The following is a 22,054-nucleotide window of genomic DNA, read 5'->3' as shown; positions in this document are numbered from 1 at the left end:
ATATAAATTGGTATGAAACTACAGTAAAATCTCATTCATGCTTTAAAAAAATGTATACATGTAAGCATATGTATGTATGTGGATCTGTCTAGACATAGATATGTATATAAATGCTTACCCAAAAACATTTGGAAAAATACTACTCAGCTATTAACAATAGTACGTATGGAGAAAAGAGTAGAATTAGAAAAAGGAGTGATGAGGGAAGATTTTCATTTTATTATATATATATTGTATATATGCATTGTTCTTGAAATTATGATATGTTTTAGTTTTCTAATTAAAAAATTAAAACTTTGTAAATCTGGAAGAAAATATACCAAAAAAATGAACAATCAGAAATAAAGGAATCATTGTACACTGAGGCATCGCCATTTTGCCCTTCATTTTATATTCACTAACTAGGTAAAGAATTACAGAATGTGATGGGGAAAAATAATAGAACGAATTTGTAATTGAAGTGTAACCAAATATGCAGATTAGAGGTTGCAGTCTTCACAATGCCTGTTATACATGGAGGAGAGGTTTCTGTTTCCATGGCAACACCCTCAGCCCTAAAGAGAAAGCATAAACGGAATCTTTTTTCCTCAGGAGGAAGTGCATGAGTTGTGTGCTAATTTACTGAGCATCAAATTACCTCTCATTGTTCCTCCTGAAAGACACTTTTTTAAAAAATGTTCAATCACAAAATCCATCACTTACTTAGAATGGCGAAAGCCAAAATGAAATTTCTGACAAGGTGGCTGGTCACCGTGCCTTGACTGAATCAATAATGATGTCCTGAGGTCAACCAGTCAGCTCTGACCCTGGGAGTCTGTGTGCAGGTGCCAGCACAGCCGTGGAATCACTCCCTCCACTTCTGGGGCTGTGGCATGCTTTGGCCTTTAGAAAACTAAACATAGTAGGTGCTTCAACAAATTACATAAAATTCAGTATTATTCTACTGAAATATCATCCTTAGTTGTGCTATCAAGAACAGCCTTGGTCCCTGGCTGGGTTGCTCAGTTGGTCAGAGCGTCGTCCTGATGGACAATGGTTGTGGATTTGATCTCAGGTCAGGGCACCTTGGAAAGCTATTAACTGCCAACCATATTAAGGTTATATTTTTCCTTCTTTTTCAGACATCTCGAGATCTGGCATGTTTTATACAGTTTGAAAATGTCAACATTTACTGTGGGATTCAGTGTAAAATGAAATATAAAGCCCCTACTGACTACTGCTTTGTTTTTAAGGTATGTTGTAAGAAGTCCTTCCTTTATGTCTATCAGCAATTTGAGTTAATATTTCCTTTTAAGAAAAATAATGTTAAATGTTATATAGTTAACCACAAGTATAATACCGTATTTTTTGCTCCATAAGACGCACATTTTCCCCCAAAAGTGGAGGGGGAAATGCCCATGTGTCTTATGGAGTGAAAAATACAGTATTTTATTAAATATTTTAACACACTATTTGGTTCAGAATTTTTTTTTTCCTTATTTTTCTCATTAAAACCCTAGGTGCGTCTTATGGTCAAGTGTGTCTTATGGAGCGAAAACGATGATATATTAAGCATTTTATTTTAAACCAAAATAGGAAAGGAGGAAACATTTCTACCAATCTGAATAATTTCCTGACTCTAAAACATTGAAGTGACTCTGTCTGACAGCATGGTGATTACCAGAAGGAGAAGGGCTGGGGGGAGGTGGGGACAGTGAGGGGTCAGTGGTGATTACCAGAAGGAGAAGGGCTGGGGGAGGTGGAGACAGTGAGGAGTCAGTGGTGATGGAAGGATGGAGAAGGGCTGGGGGAGGTGGGGACAGTGAGGGGTCAGTGGTGATGGAAGGATGGAGAAGGGCTGGGGGAGGTGGGGACAGTGAGGGGTCAGTGGTGATGGAAGGATGGAGAAGGGCTGGGGGAGGTGGGGACAGTGAGGGGTCAGTGGTGATGGAAGGATGGAGAAGGGCTGGGGGAGGTGGCGACAGTGAGGGGTCAGTGGTGATGGAAGGATGGAGAAGGGCTGGGGGAGGTGGGGACAGTGAGGGGTCAGTGGTGATGGAAGGATGGAGAAGGGCTGGGGGAGGTGGGGACAGTGAGGGGTCAGTGGTGATGGAAGGATGGAGAAGGGTTGGGGGAGGTGGGGACAGTGAGGGGTCAGTGGTGACAGAAGGATGGAGAAGGGCTGGGGGAGGTGGGGACAGTGAGGGGTCAGTGGTGACGGAAGGATGGAGAAGGGCTGAGGGTGAGCGGACAGTGAGGGGTCAGTGGTGATGAAAGGATGGAGAAGGGCTGAGGGTGAGGGGACAGTGAGGGGTCAGTGGTGATGGAAGGATGGAGAAGGGCTGAGGGTGAGGGGACAGTGAGGGGTCAGTGGTGATGAAAGGATGGAGAAGGGCTGGGGAGGTGGGGACAGTGAGGGGTCAGTGGTGACGGAAGGATGGAGAAGGGCTGGGGGAGGTGGGGACAGTGAGGTGTCAGTGATGATGGAAGGATGGAGAAGGGCTGGGGAGGTGGAGACAGTGAGGGGTCAGTGGTGACGGGAGGATGGAGAAGGGCTGGGGGAGGTGGGGACAGTGAGGGGTCAGTGGTGATGGAAGGATGGAGAAGGGCTGGGGGTGAGGGGACAGTGAGGGGTCAGTGGTGATGGAAGGATGGAGAAGGGCTGGGGGGTGGGGACAGTGAGGGGTCAGTGGTGACGGGAGGATGGAGAAGGGCTGGGGGAGGTGGGGACAGTGAGGGGTCAGTGGTGATGGAAGGATGGAGAAGGGCTGGGGGGTGGGGACAGTGAGGGGTCAGTGGTGACGGGAGGATGGAGAAGGGCTGGGGGGGTGGGGACAGTGAGGGGTCAGTGGTGATGGAAGGATGGAGAAGGGCTGGGGGGGTGGGGACAGTGAGGGGTCAGTGGTGATGGAAGGATGGAGAAGGACTGGGGGAGGTGGGGACAGTGAGGGGTCATGGTGACAGAGGGATGGAGAAGGGCTGGGGGAGGTGGGGACAGTGAGGGGTCAGTGGTGATGGAAGGATGGAAAAGGGCTGGGGGAGGTGGGGACAGTAAGGGGTCATGGTGACAGAGGGATGGAGAAGGGCTGGGTGGGGACAGTGAGGGGTCATAGTGACAGAGGGATGGAGAAGGGCTGGGGGTGGGGACAGTGAGGGGTCAGTGGTGATGGAAGGATGGAGAAGGGCTGGGGGTGGGGACAGTGAGGGGTCAGTGGTGACGGAAGGATGGAGAAGGGCTGGGGGAGGTGGGGACAGTGAGGGGTCATAGTGACAGAGGGATGGAGAAGGGCTGGGGGAGGTGGGGACAGTGAGGGGTCAGTGGTGATGGAAGGATGGAGAAGGGCTGGAGGAGGTGGGGACAGTGAGGTGTCAGTGATGATGGAAGGATGGAGAAGGGCTGGGGAGGTGGAGACAGTGAGGGGTCAGTGGTGATGGAAGGATGGAGAAGGGCTGGGGGAGGTGGGGACAGTGAGGGGTCAGTGGTGACGGAAGGATGGAGAAGGGCTGGGGGGTGGGGACAGTGAGGGGTCAGTGGTGACAGAAGGATGGAGAAGGGCTGGGGGGTGGGGACAGTGAGGGGTCAGTGGTGATGGAAGGATGGAGAAGGGCTGGGGGAGGTGGGGACAGTGAGGGGTCAGTGGTGACAGAGGGATGGAGAAGGGCTGGGGGAGGTGGGGACAGTGAGGGGTCATGGTGACAGAGGGATGGAGAAGGGCTGGGGGAGGTGAGCACAGTGAGGGGTCATGGTGACAGAGGGATGGAGAAGGGCTGGGGGAGGTGGGGACAGTGAGGGGTCAGTGGTGACGGAAGGATGGAGAATGGCTGGGGGAGGTGAGCACAGTGAGGGGTCATGGTGACAGAGGGATGGAGAAGGGCTGGGGGAGGTGGGGACAGTGAGGGGTCAGTGGTGATGGAAGGATGGAGAAGGGCTGGAGGAGGTGGGGACAGTGAGGGGTCATGGTGACAGAGGGATGGAGAAGGGCTGGGGGAGGTGGGGACAGTGAGGGGTCAGTGGTGATTACCAGAAGGAGAAGGGCTGGGGGAGGTGGAGACAGTGAGGAGTCAGTGGTGATGGAAGGATGGAGAAGGGCTGGGGGAGGTGGGGACAGTGAGGGGTCAGTGGTGATGGAAGGATGGAGAAGGGCTGGGGGAGGTGGCGACAGTGAGGGGTCAGTGGTGATGGAAGGATGGAGAAGGGCTGGGGGAGGTGGGGACAGTGAGGGGTCAGTGGTGATGGAAGGATGGAGAAGGGCTGGGGGAGGTGGCGACAGTGAGGGGTCAGTGGTGATGGAAGGATGGAGAAGGGCTGGGGGAGGTGGGGACAGTGAGGGGTCAGTGGTGATGGAAGGATGGAGAAGGGCTGGGGGAGGTGGGGACAGTGAGGGGTCAGTGGTGATGGAAGGATGGAGAAGGGTTGGGGGAGGTGGGGACAGTGAGGGGTCAGTGGTGACAGAAGGATGGAGAAGGGCTGGGGGAGGTGGGGACAGTGAGGGGTCAGTGGTGACGGAAGGATGGAGAAGGGCTGAGGGTGAGCGGACAGTGAGGGGTCAGTGGTGATGAAAGGATGGAGAAGGGCTGAGGGTGAGGGGACAGTGAGGGGTCAGTGGTGATGGAAGGATGGGGAAGGGCTGAGGGTGAGGGGACAGTGAGGGGTCAGTGGTGATGAAAGGATGGAGAAGGGCTGGGGAGGTGGGGACAGTGAGGGGTCAGTGGTGACGGAAGGATGGAGAAGGGCTGGGGGAGGTGGGGACAGTGAGGTGTCAGTGATGATGGAAGGATGGAGAAGGGCTGGGGAGGTGGAGACAGTGAGGGGTCAGTGGTGACGGGAGGATGGAGAAGGGCTGGGGGAGGTGGGGACAGTGAGGGGTCAGTGGTGATGGAAGGATGGAGAAGGGCTGGGGGTGAGGGGACAGTGAGGGGTCAGTGGTGATGGAAGGATGGAGAAGGGCTGGGGGGTGGGGACAGTGAGGGGTCAGTGGTGACGGGAGGATGGAGAAGGGCTGGGGGAGGTGGGGACAGTGAGGGGTCAGTGGTGATGGAAGGATGGAGAAGGGCTGGGGGGTGGGGACAGTGAGGGGTCAGTGGTGACGGGAGGATGGAGAAGGGCTGGGGGGGTGGGGACAGTGAGGGGTCAGTGGTGATGGAAGGATGGAGAAGGGCTGGGGGAGGTGGGGACAGTGAGGGGTCATGGTGACAGAGGGATGGAGAAGGGCTGGGGGAGGTGGGGACAGTGAGGGGTCAGTGGTGATGGAAGGATGGAAAAGGGCTGGGGGAGGTGGGGACAGTAAGGGGTCATGGTGACAGAGGGATGGAGAAGGGCTGGGTGGGGACAGTGAGGGGTCATAGTGACAGAGGGATGGAGAAGGGCTGGGGGGTGGGGACAGTGAGGGGTCAGTGGTGATGGAAGGATGGAGAAGGGCTGGGGGTGGGGACAGTGAGGGGTCAGTGGTGACGGAAGGATGGAGAAGGGCTGGGGGTGGGGACAGTGAGGGGTCAGTGGTGACGGAAGGATGGAGAAGGGCTGGGGGAGGTGGGGACAGTGAGGGGTCATAGTGACAGAGGGATGGAGAAGGACTGGGGGAGGTGGGGACAGTGAGGGGTCAGTGGTGATGGAAGGATGGAGAAGGGCTGGAGGAGGTGGGGACAGTGAGGGGTCAGTGGTGACGGAAGGATGGAGAAGGGCTGGGGGAGGTGAGCACAGTGAGGGGTCATGGTGACAGAGGGATGGAGAAGGGCTGGGGGAGGTGGGGACAGTGAGGGGTCAGTGGTGATGGAAGGATGGAGAAGGGCTGGAGGAGGTTGGGACAGTGAGGGGTCATGGTGACAGAGGGATGGAGAAGGGCTGGGGGAGGTGGGGACAGTGAGGGGTCAGTGGTGATGGAAGGATGGAGAAGGGCTGGGGGAGGTGGGGACAGTGAGGGGTCATGGTGACAGAAGGATGGAGAAGGGCTGGGGGTGGAGACAGTGAGGGGTCAGTGGTGATGGAAGGATGGAGAAGGGCTGGGGGTGGGGACAGTGAGGGGTCGGTGGTGACAGAAGGATGAAGAAGGGTTGGGGGAGGTGGGGACAGTGAGGGGTCAGTGGTGATGGAAGGATGGAGAAGGGCTGGGGGGGTGGGGACAGTGAGGGGTCAGTGGTGACGGGAGGATGGAGAAGGGCTGGGGGAGGTGGGGACAGTGAGGGGTCAGTTGTGATGGGAGGATGGAGAAGGGCTGGGGGAGGTTGGGACAGTGAGGGGTCAGTGGTGATGGAAGGATGGAGAAGGGCTGGGGAGGTGGGGACAGTGAGGGGTCAGTGGTGACGGAAGGATGGAGAAGGGCTGGGGGTGAGGGGACAGTGAGGGGTCAGTGGTGACGGAAGGATGGAGAAGGGCTGGCGGTGAGGGGACAGTGAGGGGTCAGTGGTGATGGAAGGATGGAGAAGGGCTGGGGGTGGGGACAGTGAGGGGTCAGTGGTGATGGAAGGATGGAGAAGGGCTGGGGGGTGGGGACAGTGAGGGGTCAGTGGTGACGGAAGGATGGAGAAGGGCTGGGGGTGAGGGGACAGTGAGGGGTCAGTGGTGATGGAAGGATGGAGAAGGGTTGGGGAAGGTGGGGACAGTGAGGGGTCAGTGGTGATGAAAGGATGGAGAAGGGCTGGGGAGGTGGGGACAGTGAGGGGTCAGTGGTGATGGAAGGATGGAGAAGGGTTGGGGGAGGTGGGGACAGTGAGGGGTCAGTGGTGACGGAAGGATGGAGAAGGGTTGGAGAGGTGGGGACAGTGTGGGGTCAGTGGTGATGGGAGGATGGAGAAGGGTTGGGGGAGGTGGGGACAGTGAGGGGTCAGTGATGATGGAAGGATGGAGAAGGGCTGGGGAGGTGGAGACAGTGAGGGGTCAGTGGTGATGGAAGGATGGAGAAGGGCTGGGGGAGGTGGGGACAGTGAGGGGTCAGTGGTGACGGAAGGATGGAGAAGGGCTGGGGGGTGGGGACAGTGAGGGGTCAGTGGTGACAGAAGGATGGAGAAGGGCTGGGGGGTGGGGACAGTGAGGGGTCAGTGGTGATGGAAGGATGGAGAAGGGCTGGGGGAGGTGGGGACAGTGAGGGGTCAGTGGTGACAGAGGGATGGAGAAGGGCTGGGGGAGGTGGGGACAGTGAGGGGTCATGGTGACAGAGGGATGGAGAAGGGCTGGGGGAGGTGAGCACAGTGAGGGGTCATGGTGACAGAGGGATGGAGAAGGGCTGGGGGAGGTGGGGACAGTGAGGGGTCAGTGGTGACGGAAGGATGGAGAATGGCTGGGGGAGGTGAGCACAGTGAGGGGTCATGGTGACAGAGGGATGGAGAAGGGCTGGGGGAGGTGGGGACAGTGAGGGGTCAGTGGTGATGGAAGGATGGAGAAGGGCTGGGGGGGTGGGGACAGTGAGGGGTCAGTGGTGATGGAAGGATGGAGAAGGGCTGGGGGGGTGGGGACAGTGAGGGATCAGTGGTGATGGAAGGATGGAGAAGGACTGGGGGAGGTGGGGACAGTGAGGGGTCATGGTGACAGAGGGATGGAGAAGGGCTGGGGGAGGTGGGGACAGTGAGGGGTCAGTGGTGATGGAAGGATGGAAAAGGGCTGGGGGAGGTGGGGACAGTAAGGGGTCATGGTGACAGAGGGATGGAGAAGGGCTGGGTGGGGACAGTGAGGGGTCATAGTGACAGAGGGATGGAGAAGGGCTGGGGGGTGGGGACAGTGAGGGGTCAGTGGTGATGGAAGGATGGAGAAGGGCTGGGGGTGGGGACAGTGAGGGGTCAGTGGTGACGGAAGGATGGAGAAGGGCTGGGGGAGGTGGGGACAGTGAGGGGTCATAGTGACAGAGGGATGGAGAAGGGCTGGGGGAGGTGGGGACAGTGAGGGGTCAGTGGTGATGGAAGGATGGAGAAGGGCTGGAGGAGGTGGGGACAGTGAGGGGTCAGTGGTGATGGAAGGATGTAGAAGGGCTGGGGGAGGTGAGCACAGTGAGGGGTCATGGTGACAGAGGGATGGAGAAGGGCTGGGGGAGGTGGGGACAGTGAGGGGTCAGTGGTGATGGAAGGATGGAGAAGGGCTGGAGGAGGTGGGGACAGTGAGGGGTCATGGTGACAGAGGGATGGAGAAGGGCTGGGGGAGGTGGGGACAGTGAGGGGTCAGTGGTGATGGAAGGATGGAGAAGGGCTGGGGGAGGTGGGGACAGTGAGGGGTCATGGTGACAGAAGGATGGAGAAGGGCTGGGGGTGGAGACAGTGAGGGGTCAGTGGTGATGGAAGGATGGAGAAGGGCTGGGGGTGGGGACAGTGAGGGGTCAGTGGTGACAGAAGGATGAAGAAGGGTTGGGGGAGGTGGGGACAGTGAGGGGTCAGTGGTGATGGAAGGATGGAGAAGGGCTGGGGGGGTGGGGACAGTGAGGGGTCAGTGGTGACGGGAGGATGGAGAAGGGCTGGGGGAGGTGGGGACAGTGAGGGGTCAGTTGTGATGGGAGGATGGAGAAGGGCTGGGGGAGGTTGGGACAGTGAGGGGTCAGTGGTGATGGAAGGATGGAGAAGGGCTGGGGAGGTGGGGACAGTGAGGGGTCAGTGGTGACGGAAGGATGGAGAAGGGCTGGGGTTGAGGGGACAGTGAGGGGTCAGTGGTGACGGAAGGATGGAGAAGGGCTGGCGGTGAGGGGACAGTGAGGGGTCAGTGGTGATGGAAGGATGGAGAAGGGCTGGGGGTGGGGACAGTGAGGGGTCAGTGGTGATGGAAGGATGGAGAAGGGCTGGGGGGTGGGTTCAGTGAGGGGTCAGTGGTGACGGAAGGATGGAGAAGGGCTGGGGGTGAGGGGACAGTGAGGGGTCAGTGGTGATGGAAGGATGGAGAAGGGTTGGGGAAGGTGGGGACAGTGAGGGGTCAGTGGTGATGAAAGGATGGAGAAGGGCTGGGGAGGTGGGGACAGTGAGGGGTCAGTGGTGATGGAAGGATGGAGAAGGGTTGGGGGAGGTGGGGACAGTGAGGGGTCAGTGGTGACGGAAGGATGGAGAAGGGTTGGAGAGGTGGGGACAGTGTGGGGTCAGTGGTGACGGGAGGATGGAGAAGGGTTGGGGGAGGTGGGGACAGTGAGGGGTCAGTGATGATGGAAGGATGGAGAAGGGCTGGGGAGGTGGAGACAGTGAGGGGTCAGTGGTGATGGAAGGATGGAGAAGGGCTGGGGGAGGTGGGGACAGTGAGGGGTCAGTGGTGACGGAAGGATGGAGAAGGGCTGGGGGGTGGGGACAGTGAGGGGTCAGTGGTGACAGAAGGATGGAGAAGGGCTGGGGGGTGGGGACAGTGAGGGGTCAGTGGTGATGGAAGGATGGAGAAGGGCTGGGGGAGGTGGGGACAGTGAGGGGTCAGTGGTGACAGAGGGATGGAGAAGGGCTGGGGGAGGTGGGGACAGTGAGGGGTCATGGTGACAGAGGGATGGAGAAGGGCTGGGGGAGGTGAGCACAGTGAGGGGTCATGGTGACAGAGGGATGGAGAAGGGCTGGGGGAGGTGGGGACAGTGAGGGGTCAGTGGTGACGGAAGGATGGAGAATGGCTGGGGGAGGTGAGCACAGTGAGGGGTCATGGTGACAGAGGGATGGAGAAGGGCTGGGGGAGGTGGGGACAGTGAGGGGTCAGTGGTGATGGAAGGATGGAGAAGGGCTGGAGGAGGTGGGGACAGTGAGGGGTCATGGTGACAGAGGGATGGAGAAGGGCTGGGGGAGGTGGGGACAGTGAGGGGTCAGTGGTGATGGAAGGATGGAGAAGGGCTGGGGGAGGTGGGGACAGTGAGGGGTCAGTGGTGACAGAAGGATGGAGAAGTGCTGGGGGTGGAGACAGTGAGGGGTCAGTGGTGATGGAAGGATGGAGAAGGGCTGGGGGTGGGGACAGTGAGGGGTCAGTGGTGACAGAAGGATGAAGAAGGGTTGGGGGAGGTGGGGACAGTGAGGGGTCAGTGGTGATGGAAGGATGGAGAAGGGCTGGGGGGGTGGGGACAGTGAGGGGTCAGTGGTGACGGGAGGATGGAGAAGGGCTGGGGGTGAGGGGACAGTGAGGGGTCAGTGGTGATGGAAGGATGGAGAAGGGCTGGGGGGGTGGGGACAGTGAGGGGTCAGTGGTGACGGGAGGATGGAGAAGGGCTGGGGGAGGTGGGGACAGTGAGGCGTCAGTTGTGATGGGAGGATGGAGTAGGGCTGGGGGAGGTTGGGACAGTGAGGGGTCAGTGGTGATGGAAGGATGGAGAAGGGCTGGGGAGGTGGGGACAGTGAGGGGTCAGTGGTGACGGAAGGATGGAGAAGGGCTGGGGGTGAGGGGACAGTGAGGGGTCAGTGGTGACGGAAGGATGGAGAAGGGCTGGGGGTGAGGGGACAGTGAGGGGTCAGTGGTGATGGAAGGATGGAGAAGGGCTGGGGGTGGGGACAGTGAGGGGTCAGTGGTGATGGAAGGATGGAGAAGGGCTGGGGGGTGGGGACAGTGAGGGGTCAGTGGTGACGGAAGGATGGAGAAGGGCTGGGGGTGAGGGGACAGTGAGGGGTCAGTGGTGATGGAAGGATGGAGAAGGGCTAGGGAGGTGGGGACAGTGAGGGGTCAGTGGTGATGGAAGGATGGAGAAGGGTTGGGGGAGGTGGGGACAGTTAGGGGTCAGTGGTGATGAAAGGATGGAGAAGGGCTGGGGAGGTGGGGACAGTGAGGGGTCAGTGGTGATGGAAGGATGGAGAAGGGTTGGGGAAGGTGGGGACAGTGAGGGGTCAGTGGTGACGGAAGGATGGAGAAGGGTTGGAGAGGTGGGGACAGTGTGGGGTCAGTGGTGATGGAAGGATGGAGAAAGGTTGGGGGAGGTGGGGACAGTGAGGGGTCAGTGGTGACAGAAGGATGGAGAAGGGCTGGGGAGGTGGGGACAGTGTGGGGTCAGTGGTGACGGGAGGATGGAGAAGGGTTGGGGGAGGTGGGGACAGTGAGGGGTCAGTGATGATGGAAGGATGGAGAAGGGCTGGGGAGGTGGAGACAGTGAGGGGTCAGTGGTGATGGAAGGATGGAGAAGGGCTGGGGGAGGTGGGGACAGTGAGGGGTCAGTGGTGACGGAAGGATGGAGAAGGGCTGGGGGGTGGGGACAGTGAGGGGTCAGTGGTGACAGAAGGATGGAGAAGGGCTGGGGGGTGGGGACAGTGAGGGGTCAGTGGTGATGGAAGGATGGAGAAGGGCTGGGGGAGGTGGGGACAGTGAGGGGTCAGTGGTGACGGAAGGATGGAGAATGGCTGGGGGAGGTGGGGACAGTGAGGGGTCAGTGGTGACAGAAGGAGACCTGACTTGGGGGTGACCACACAGTACAGTGTCCAGATGATGTGCTGTAGAATTTTGAAACCTGCATGATTTTATTAACCAATATCACCCCAATAGATTCAATTTCAAAAACGTGGGGAGGAGAAGTAAAGTGAATCTGACCAGGTGTTTTCATCACATACAAAAATGAAAGCTCTGCATTTTGAATTTTATGATCTATATTGATAATACTGAATAAAATTTTCAGTTCTTTATTTCTTGTGTTCCTACTCCATTGTAAGAAGATTTTATAAATTAGGAACTTCACAAGAAAAATACAGAAAATACAAAAACTATTTTTCCTGGATAATTTTTGGGTTTTTTCTTAGTCAAATACAATAATTGAACTTAATTTTATTTGATAATTTTGACTTCTAAGTGACCCCTCCCTGTCCTTTTACTCTTATTTATTATTATCATTATCAATAATTGGTTGAAGTGATTGGCTTCATTGAGGACTCAGGGTGATGTGTGGTTTCCATGTAGACATCCACGAGACTAGCTCAATCAGCCTGACACTCCCACAGTATTGCTCACCCAGGGGGCATTCTGCACCCCAGAGGAACTGTAGCAAGATCTAGAGACATTTTTGTTTGTTGTGACTTGGGATAAGGGCTCTTACTATTCACATGGGATGGGTCGTGCCCAGGGACATTGCTAAGTATCCTACAATGTGCAAGGCAACCCCCACAACAAAGGATTGGCTGGCCACAAATGTCAGTCGTGCTGCTGTGCAGAGACCTGCTCTATACAGGGCAGTCCCCGATAATGACCCAGAGCAGTCACTGATAATGACCATAAAGGGGCTGGGGGAAAAGAGAGCAAGAGTCATTCATTCCTTCACTAACTCAGCAGTTGTTGAATGCTGGCTGTCTGCCAGGCCCCACCCCAGGGGCTGGGAATACAGAAGTGAATGGAGCATGTGCTAGTCCCAGCATCCTCATGGAGTTTACATCTAGTGTGAGAGAAATGGCAGTAAGCAAAAAAATATGTGATGTCAGAGGACGATAAGGCTGTGGGTCTGAAATAGGGTAGGGAACGGAGGTGCCGAGACTGAGGCCAGGAACTCTTTGAACGAAGTAATGGGGGATGGCTCTCCGAGTCAGTGACCTTTGGCTAAAAGATGTGAGTGAAGTAAGTGAATAAGAATTGCCTGGAGGGGACCATTGCAGGGATAAGAATAGTCAGTGCTGAGGCCCCAAAGTGGGGCCTATGGGTGCGGAGCAGAGAGTGATGGGGGATGCCCTGCCTTCCTCAGGCTCCTGCACTTCCTTCTCTGTCCCCGCCTGGAAAAAGCCATGAGGATGGTGGCCAACATGTACAGTGCATCCGGAATGTGGTGTTTTAAGCATGTTACATATACTAACTCGGTTAATCCTTTTGTCCACTTTATGGCGTGAGAGCCATGATTCTCCCTGGTCTACAGATGTGGAACCTGGGCCAGGATGCGAAGCCAGGTGGGGGCTCAGCGGCCGCCACCATCTCAGACACTGTGTGCTAGGAAACGAAATAGCTTCTCTTACCCACTCTACCCCCACCGCCAGCGCCCTTGAACCCTGTCCTCACTGTGATCCAGGCTGACCTCGTGGCTCTTGTTTGGAATCCTGAGACTCTGAGAATCACCAAATTTCTATGCACTGCTCCCCTCTCTCAAGTAGAGAGAAGGTTCTGGTGGGAGGCTTTGAAATGCTGGTCAGTAAACTGGCTGAATCCCAGTCAGGGGAGGCTTATTTAGAAATACATATTCCAGGGCTGGGGACCCAGTGAACAAAAATGTATGAGGATGGATCCTGGGAATCTCTGTTTTTCCTAAGTGCAGTCAAGTTTTGTGCTCAGGACATTAGAAAGAGTCCTAACTCTAAACATCGACAGTCAGGGCTTAGCTGATGATGAAATCCCCTTCTGAGTAGAGACAAATAGGACACAAGGGTCCAAACCCCAGGGCAGGGCCAGAGGCTAGGGCACAGATGTCCAGCAGGAGAAAGACAAGATTGCAGACCTAGACGTCCCAAGATGGGACTTGAGGCACAGTGAGCAGACTCAGTTTCTGGAGTGACTCCCATATTTGGGAGCAGGTCCTGGAGTCATAGCTTGAGTTGAATTATCAGACCGGGACGCAGGTTCTCCTGGGCTTCACTGCACACGGCAATGCTGAGACCCAGCACACTGGGCCAGAACTTTCAACACGCTCCTCCCCAAAGCCTGTGTGTTTAGGGAAGAGTTGGGGCCTCCCCATGGGGAAGAAAGCTCAGAGGAGAGGCGGCCAGCCTCCCGGAGCAACCCTAGCAGAACATGCGTTTCCCTTTTTCTCAGGGGGGACAGTTCTGTCCTCCAGCCGACTTCTTCCTGTACAGTTACCCTGCTCGTTCTGCTCTGAAGTATGCTTCTCAGTTCCTTCCAAAAATGTTGGGAACTTTTATTAATTTGCTGAATATAAGGCTCTATCACAGTTTAGAGAACTTAATTTGTTTATGAACACTTTGGTCACTTATTTCCCTTTCTGTCCACTATAGGGGAAAAATCTTGCTATTGAAATATTAGGACATGCAGATTTACAGAATTCTTTTTGTGTGTGTGTGTGAGAGTAAGGGAGACAGTGAGACAGACTCCCACATACACCCTGACCAAGATCTACTCAGCAACCCCATCTTGGCCGATGTTCAAGTACCGAGCTATTTTTAGCACCTGAGGCTGATGTACTCTAACTGAGCTATCCTCAGTGCCCAGAGCCATGCTCGAACCAATTGGGCCACTGGCTGTGAGAGGGGAAGAAGAAGAGAATGGGTAGAAGGAAGGGGAGAAAAACAGATGGGCGCTTCCCCTGTGTGCCCTGACAGGGAAACAAACCCAGGACACCTATACACAGGGCCAATGCTCTCTCCACTGAGCCACTGGCCAGGGTGGTTTACAGAATTCAGAAAATGCATACATACCTTTCAAAAGGAATTGAAGGTATGGAGAAGCATGCTAAGAGATTGCAGACTTTATGGACAGCACTGACAAATAAGTTTGACCTTCATGATTGTGTCAGTCCACGGAGGTGCTCTCAGAAAGACTAGAACTTGAGTCTGGCCTTGTGACCATAACCTGTCAGGTGGTCACCCCCTCTCTGCCCTCACAAACTCCTCCTTTCTGCAGTCCCTCCCAAGGCGAGTGGTACCCTCAGCACTGAATTAGTCTCTAGGGGTTGACCTAATGAAGTACAACAAACTAAGTGATTTTTAAAGAGCAGAAATGTTTCCTCTCACAGTTCAGAAAGCCACAAGTTCAAAATCAAGATGTCAGCAGGGTTGGTTCCATCTGAAAGGGATCCTCCTGGGGGAGCGATCTGACCGTGCCTGTCCCCTGGCTGTGGCATCTGCAGCCGTCTTTGTGTCCCGGGCTGATAGCTGCAGGTGCTCTCTGCCTCCGTTGTCACCGGGCCGTTTTCTTTCTGTGTGCCCGTGTTTGGCCTCCTCTTCTTACAAGGCCACCAGTCAACAAAGATTCTGTTTCAATCTCAGCATATCTTTGGAGGGAACACAAATGAACCCATAATGCCCAGCAGCTTTCCCAACTAGAAAGAGAAATCGGCCCTGCAGGCCCCCTTCCCTTTCCCCGCCCAGTCCGTCACCGAGCCCTGGCGTCCCCTCAGAGAGAGCTCTCATCCCGCCCTCTCCTGTTCGTTCCTCCTCCGCTCCCACGCCCACCTTCCCTGTGGCCATCAATCCAGCCTGTGTCACTCTATTGTTTCATAGTGTCTGATGACCCACTGCCCAGAGGACACGTCCAGATGCTAGACTGCCGCAAAGCCCTGGACTCTGACTTCGATCCAATTTATTTTCTGCCTCTTCTTTCCTTGGCTCCAGGTCTTAGCCACTCAGACTTTAGATGATCATTAAATATATTTCAGTAGTCTATCACTTCTTCCAAAGAGCTTTTCTCAGCCTTTGTTTTCAAACTTTTACTATGAAAGTTACCATGTCATAGAGTAACCATGTGTCTGCCCAGCAACAACCCCAGGCGCCCCTTCCTAACTATGGCGTGTGACTGTCTTGCTCATCACTTTATTTGCGTAGAGGTTGGTAGATTTCCTAGCACCCAGAGGTGTTTGTTGAGTCGTGGGGCCTTGGTTCTGCCACTCTCTTTAGACTTGGACAAATGGCTGACCCTCTCTGGTACTTGCTTTCCTCATGTGTCAGTTTAGGGGATCTGTGAGTTCCCTTGTAGAGTCATGTTCTGCAATTGCCCGACCCCGTGTTCTGTGCTGAGCTTCTCTCTTTTTATGGTCAGAAACAATCAAAATAACTGCGGCAGAATCTGGCCCGTAGCACTGAACCAGCATTTTTCTTTAACTGCTTTGCAAATAAGTTTTCAACAAAAGGTTCCACTAGTCAGTAAACCCCTTAGCAAGGCCCCATAACATGACTTGAGAAACAGCACAGTGACTTGCTATATGGTGTCTTGGGAGCTAAGGGGTTTTCTGTGTTAACAAGGGAGCCAGGAAGGAGCCTGGTGCGCACGAGGTAGCTCATATTAGGAACATAAAATCTGAGGATTGCAAGAGACTTTCAAGGTCATCTGATGCTTAATTGTGCAATATTTGTTCCTAGTGTTCACGTGGTATAAGGAAATCAGTGAGACCCACCCCATTCATGTTGGAGAGGATGAACCAAGACCTGTATAATGTTGCCTCATCATAGGAGCCACTGTTAGAACTCAAGTTCAAGAGTTCTTGCCCCTTACTTATGCTCAAAAGCCAAATGTTTAAGGGAATGATCACGTTTCACTGTTGAATGAAATTGTTTATTGTGCTGTTTACGTGGCCACCTCTACACAGATAGTTTCTTTGTGCATTTCATTGCAAACACAACGCAAGTTACAGTCTGCTCCTGGGCTCTCACATGACAGGCACCAAAAACATAAACACACAAATAATCCCAAATCTTTAATTTATGTCAAACTTTTTAATTCCTCAAAGATAATAATAATAATAGCTGCTTTCTAAGAACAATTATGAACAGGCAATTGCTGAAGAGACCCATGTTTACCCTGTTACGTGACAGAACAAAAATGTTGTTGTCAGTTGAGGAGCTGTGTATCTGGTGCTGAAAGAGGACTTTGGTTTGGCTTTGTGAGTTTCATTATTGACGGAGTACTTAAGGCATTTGTGGAATGTTACAGTCCATCTAGGGAATGAGTCCTCCACTTAGTGTACTTTTCATCAAAATATGACCTTCTGATTAATTAATATAACAAATCCTTTTGTGCTCTTGGGCCACAATATCTGAGTTGATAGACAGTTTCAATTTTTAGGGACTCCAAAGAGGATACTTAGTTTGGGTAACATTTGCAAAAATAAAATCTAATGTTCAGAATTAATGAGGGAGCGTTGGACCCCAATAACACAATGTTGTTACACAGTCAAAACACATTCAAAAGTGTGCGCTGCCATCTGCCGGCCAGCATGGAAAGCTACAGGTCACATGCAGGAGCCTAACGTGGAGCTCAGCAGAGAGGGGAGCCTTGGTACCGAAATAAATAGGAACTGACGGTTCTTCCAAGTCTGAGGGCTGTGGGACCTCAATAAAGGAAACAGTTTATATCAAGATAAAAATATAAAAGTAGACTTTCTTCAATTGGCTCGAAGGCCAAAAGAAGCAATTCTTTATAATTTCTGCATTTTTCTGAGGCATCTTTAGAGTCTGGAATTTTGGCTTCATAACTTGATACAAATGTATAAATTCTCTGGGGTGGGACAAGAGATTGCAAGGTTCTAGTGAATCTTGGGGTAAAATACATAGTAACTTCTCTGAGCTCAGTTTTCTCATTTGTGAACCAAAAATTACTAACCTCTCACCCAGCTTTCAGAGTCTCCATGGGTCTTGTTATCTGTTCTGGGCACAGCCAATACCACCTACTCTTGCCGGCTGGGTCACTGGAAGGATCAGCAAGGTGACTGGTCCAGATGGCGCTTCTCAGATTTGAACTTAGGTTCAAGGCACAATGCCCTTGGCTTAGATCAACTTTGAAAATAGCCATTTCTTTGAAGGTCGGTGATAAAGCCAGAAGCACAAGTGAAGCGGGGAGGTCAGTGCAATACCCTCAGAGAGACAGGGCTGGCTTCACTTGTTGCTGCCTTCTGAGGGGGCCGCCAGCTCTGCTGGCATTCCATGTCGCACTCAGTGCCACCAGGAGTTCTGTACTTATCCTTGCAGGATTAAGGAACTCACCTGGGAAATGAGGGGGGAGGTGGTAGCATGTGTGTGCACACACAAAATGATTACGGTTGGAAATTATTCCCCTGCATCATAAAGCTTATGAAAAATTATAATGACCCATGGAAATTCACGTGGTACACATCGTAGAACCTAGATTTGGTTGCCTGCCTCTTGCCTTATGGCCATAAGACTTCTGGCTGAACAGGAATTCTTGCATTTGTTTATTTTTTAACAATTATTTCCACCTCTGAACTGGAATACTGACCAGCCTTCAGGTTAGTACTGGCCGGGCAGAGGGTAGTCTCCAGCAGTGAATAACAGACATGGATCCAGAGACAGAGACACAAGGCAGTCCTTACAAAAGCACTGAAGATTTGGAAACACAAATATGAGGTGATCTGTGTGGCCAGGGACTGTGTCCCTCTCTCCCTTCATGCCTGCCCATGTCATTGTCCTCACTGACTTAATGCAACACCCAACATCGCTCCATTTGAGAATAGAATTGTCCCTTCTCTGGGCCATCCATCCAGAGGCCAAAGGGCTTATTTTCGGTGGGAGATGACAGTTAAGAAAGGATAATTCCCAGTAATAGAAATAGCGCTAGGATTGACTGGAAGTCAAAAAAACATTACTAATTCTCTGATGTAAGAATTACATTGGGTAAGTTCTCTAATCTGATAAATGGAGAAATGTCCCAGATTTCATAAACCCTTTCCAAATTTAGCACATTTTATAAGTATCCCTCTTTCCTAATCCTAAAATAGTTCCCAGTAATTTTTGTAACTACCTCAGGAAATCACATGCATAGTTAGAGTTTTAAATATTTTTAAATATTATAGAACTGTATACCTGAAACCTATATTTTATTAACCAATGTCACTCCAATAAATTCAATAAAAATGTTTTTAAAATGGTTTGGGAAGGCACTCACGAATGAGGAATTTATAAATGGTCTCTGACTTGACCTTTTTCTAGCATCCCCAAATTCAGAAGGAGTCCCAGTACATCAAATACCTCTGCTGTGATGACGAAAGAACTCTAGACCAGTGGGTCACGGGAATAAGGATCGCAAAGGTGAGTGAGCGTTTGGACTCCACCCTACCTTGAATTTAAATTTGCCAGCTGGGTTCCTGGCCCGGGTCCAGTCTTTGTGCTCCTTCTTAATAGGTCAATGCCATTAATGAGTCAGTGCCACCGACATTATTATATTTATTTGCCTGTTGGGTTTTTTAAATAGGTATGAAGGATAGAAACATGGACCTCTCCAGAGACTGAAGAATCAAGGGTTCACTTTGACATGAGACTTTTCAGATCTTTATTTACTCGTGGAGAGCATTGCAAGTGTAGTGTGTAATGAAGAAACATGAGGTGTAATTACATACACAAGGTGTAGAATTACATAAAGACCTCTGTAATCAGAAGTGAGTGGCTAACACTCTCCTCTGATGTCTAGGTAGAGGTATTAACTGTCTCTACAAATCTGGAAAGTTATTTAACACATGAAAAAACAATTTGTGAATTTGTTATTAAAATACTGATACCATTGACCCTGAAAAAACCCGGGGCTTAGAAGAGCCAACCCTAGCACAGCTGAAAACCTCGAGTGTAAATTTTGGCTTCACCAAAACTTTACTAATAGCCTACCTGGTGACCAGAATCATCACTAACATAAACAACCCATTAACATGTGTTTTATATATTATATGTATTATATACTGATTCATACCATAAAGCTACAGAAAAATGGTATGAAGAAAATCACTTCCAACAATATAGATGGACCTGGAGAGCATTATGCTAAGTGAAATAAGTAAATCAGAAAAAGCTGCCTGACCAGACAGTTGCACAATGGATAAAGTGTCAGCCTTGGATGCTGAGGACCCAGGTTCGAAACCCCAAGGTCACAGGCTTGAGCGCGGGCTCCTCTGGCTTCAGTGCAGGCTCACCAGCTTGAGCGCAAGGTCGCTGGCTTGAGCGTGGGATCATAAACGTGACCCCATGGTCACTGGCTTGAGCAAGGGGTCACTGGCTCAGCTGGAGCCCCCCAGTTAAGGCACATGTGAGAATGCAATCAGTGAACAACAAAAGTGCTGCAACTACAAGTTGATGCTTCTCATCTCTCTCCCTTGCTGTCTGTCTCTCTCTGTCTCTCTTCCCCTCACTAAAAAGAAAAGAAAAAACTAATAACTATGTGACCTTACATATAGGTGGGATCTAAAACTGACACTCATGGACATAGATAAAACTGAAGTGGTGTGGAGGGAGGGGGAGAGGGGAGGGGAGTAAAGAGGGACAAATATGTGGTGACGGAAAGTGATTTGACTTTAGGTGATGAGCACACAACGCAATCAATAGTTCAAGTGCTATAGAAATGTTTACCTGAAAAAATATAAAATAAAATCATAAGGAAGAAAAAATACATTTACAGTATTTATAGAAAAAAAATCTGTATATAAGTGAACCTGTGCAGTTCAAACCCTTGTTCAAGGGTCAACTATATTAAAAAAAACTTGGGAAAAAACTAAAGAGTAGTCTTGAATATATATATTGCAATGGAGTGAAGAATTCGGGATTCACGGATGACTTTGCTGCTTCTGTTGTGTTTCCTCCCTAGTATGGAAAGACTCTCTATGATAACTACCAGCGGGCTGTGGCCAGGGCCAGGCTGGCCTCTCGGTGGACGAACCTGGGCTCTGTCAACGCGGCTCCCACAGCTCCGCCTCCCACAGGTACCACGCAGAGCAGAAATCTGACACCTGCTCAAGCTCCAGGCTCCTGTTCCAACTTACCCAACACATTTTATAAAAACAGAATTTGGTAGACAGTACAGAATGCATTTCTCTTCTGATGGTCAGGGCCCAACATCTACACACATACATACCTGTATCTGTTCCTTTGTAAGTGACTTTTTGCAAGGTTTTGACCCTTTTTTAATGATGTGCTTGTGGATAAGACAGTGATCACCACTTTAGGGTGAGCTGGAAGGGAGCTGTGTCTCATCAGAGCACAAATGTTATATTTGTCCAAGCATCATTAGTCCCCAACAGACTGCCCACACTGAGGACAAGATCATTCTCTGACGTTTTGCCTCAGTGACATCATAGCTAGTAACATCATAGCTTGTACCCAATCCTAGACATCACATTTTAAGGGTAGCATTTTGGCTACTTGTTTGCATGTTTAAGGAGGACAGGACATTGAGGGATGAGGTAGGTAGGTGCCATGTGCCACATCACAAGAACCCTGCAGCTATAAGTTGTTATCCCCACACCACATGGAGAAAACTGACTCTGGAACAAACTAGTATCTAGTCTCTTCTCCCTGGCTGAGCTGTAATTCAAACACATTTCTCTTTATAAGAAAATAATGGTTGAAAGAACTGGAACCAGCCATTCGTGGCAGTAGAGTTCTGGTCATTTAGGTGGTCACATTGAATGCCAACATTTATGTTCTTTGCTGCTTCAAAGGTTAAAAGCAGCTTGAATGTGGAAGTTGCAGGGAGGTCAATTTGACCCAGCATTTAAAGATACTTTTACTAGCGGTGTCCAATCTGGCCACTCTATGAACGGTGAGTTTCCTAGAAGTGCTGATGCCAAGCTGTTCTCTGCAGAGCACTTACCACAATGTGAAATTCTCAGTTGTCATTCGTGTGTTCCGTGCCTCTGTTCTCCCCCAGGCTGCCAGTCTCAAGCGGACAAAAACATTTTCTGCTGTTTTGTTTTGTGTTCCCAGGGTTTACAAGCCTGGCATATAGTAAGTATTTGTTGAGTTAGTAAGTGAAAGGTTGCTGAGACTGACTGGGTTCTGGGTTTCAGTGACCGTAGAAGGAGTCTAATTTTATCAACCTTCAATGTGGAGGGTGAAACATGACTGTCAAGTTTCTCTTTCCCAAGATGGTGTCACTCTCAGGGGTGAGGTATCCTGGGGCATTTCTCTCAGGGGCACTGGCCCCCTTTCCAGTGGGGACTGCCGTCCCTATCTAGGGCAGATACTGTAGCCTGAAACAGTGGAGGGTTTCAAATAATTCAATAACTGATCCTCTGCCCTAATGACCATCTTAGTATAAAAAAAGATATACCAAAAGGTAGTTAATTATTTCATACATTTAATACTTAAATAAGAACAACAGGTACACAAAACTAGATTATGAGAAAGAGTTTAAAATATTAAAAAATATGAAATAATACCTGACAAAAAACAATAAAACTGTTATTTAAGATATTTCCGTATTGCTCCTTGATCAGCATCCTCATTTGCAAATTTTCTCCCCTATGGACGGAATGAGCATTACTACGGGCACTTAGAATATGCTGTCGCACAGATGAACATTAAAAAAGAGTAAGGAATGTAAATTTGTGATTTCCACATTGGATGACTGCCCAGGCACCCACCTTAGAGAGAACCCTGATTACAAGTGCCATTTTAACAACTGATTTGCCAAAGTCAACAAAAAATTAGGTATCGGTTCTGCTCAACTGGTGCAAACCGGCTGAATCCCACCACTGGTCTGAACTCACACTCACTGAGGGTGAGCCATAGGTTCTAAGTTCTTTGACATTGA

At 51.5% G+C, this 22,054-nt stretch overlaps 1 protein-coding gene across 2 annotated transcripts in view; it reads left to right on the top strand.

Annotated features, from left to right (window-relative positions):
- The window catches only part of APBB1IP (amyloid beta precursor protein binding family B member 1 interacting protein), a 122,061-nt gene that overhangs the window by 92,344 nt on the left and 7,663 nt on the right, over positions 1 to 22,054 (top strand). For both annotated transcript variants that reach the window (XM_066280611.1, XM_066280610.1), the window contains exons 11-13: positions 1,122 to 1,232; positions 18,469 to 18,567; positions 20,108 to 20,222. In XM_066280611.1, the coding sequence (XP_066136708.1) occupies positions 1,122 to 1,232; positions 18,469 to 18,567; positions 20,108 to 20,222 (325 nt within the window). The remainder of the gene's footprint in view (positions 1 to 1,121; positions 1,233 to 18,468; positions 18,568 to 20,107; positions 20,223 to 22,054) is intronic.

The sequence above is a fragment of the Saccopteryx bilineata genome, chromosome 5 (genome assembly GCF_036850765.1).
Source record: "Saccopteryx bilineata isolate mSacBil1 chromosome 5, mSacBil1_pri_phased_curated, whole genome shotgun sequence".
Lineage (NCBI taxonomy): Eukaryota > Metazoa > Chordata > Mammalia > Chiroptera > Emballonuridae > Saccopteryx > Saccopteryx bilineata.
This window is presented reverse-complemented; position numbering and strand designations above follow the sequence as displayed.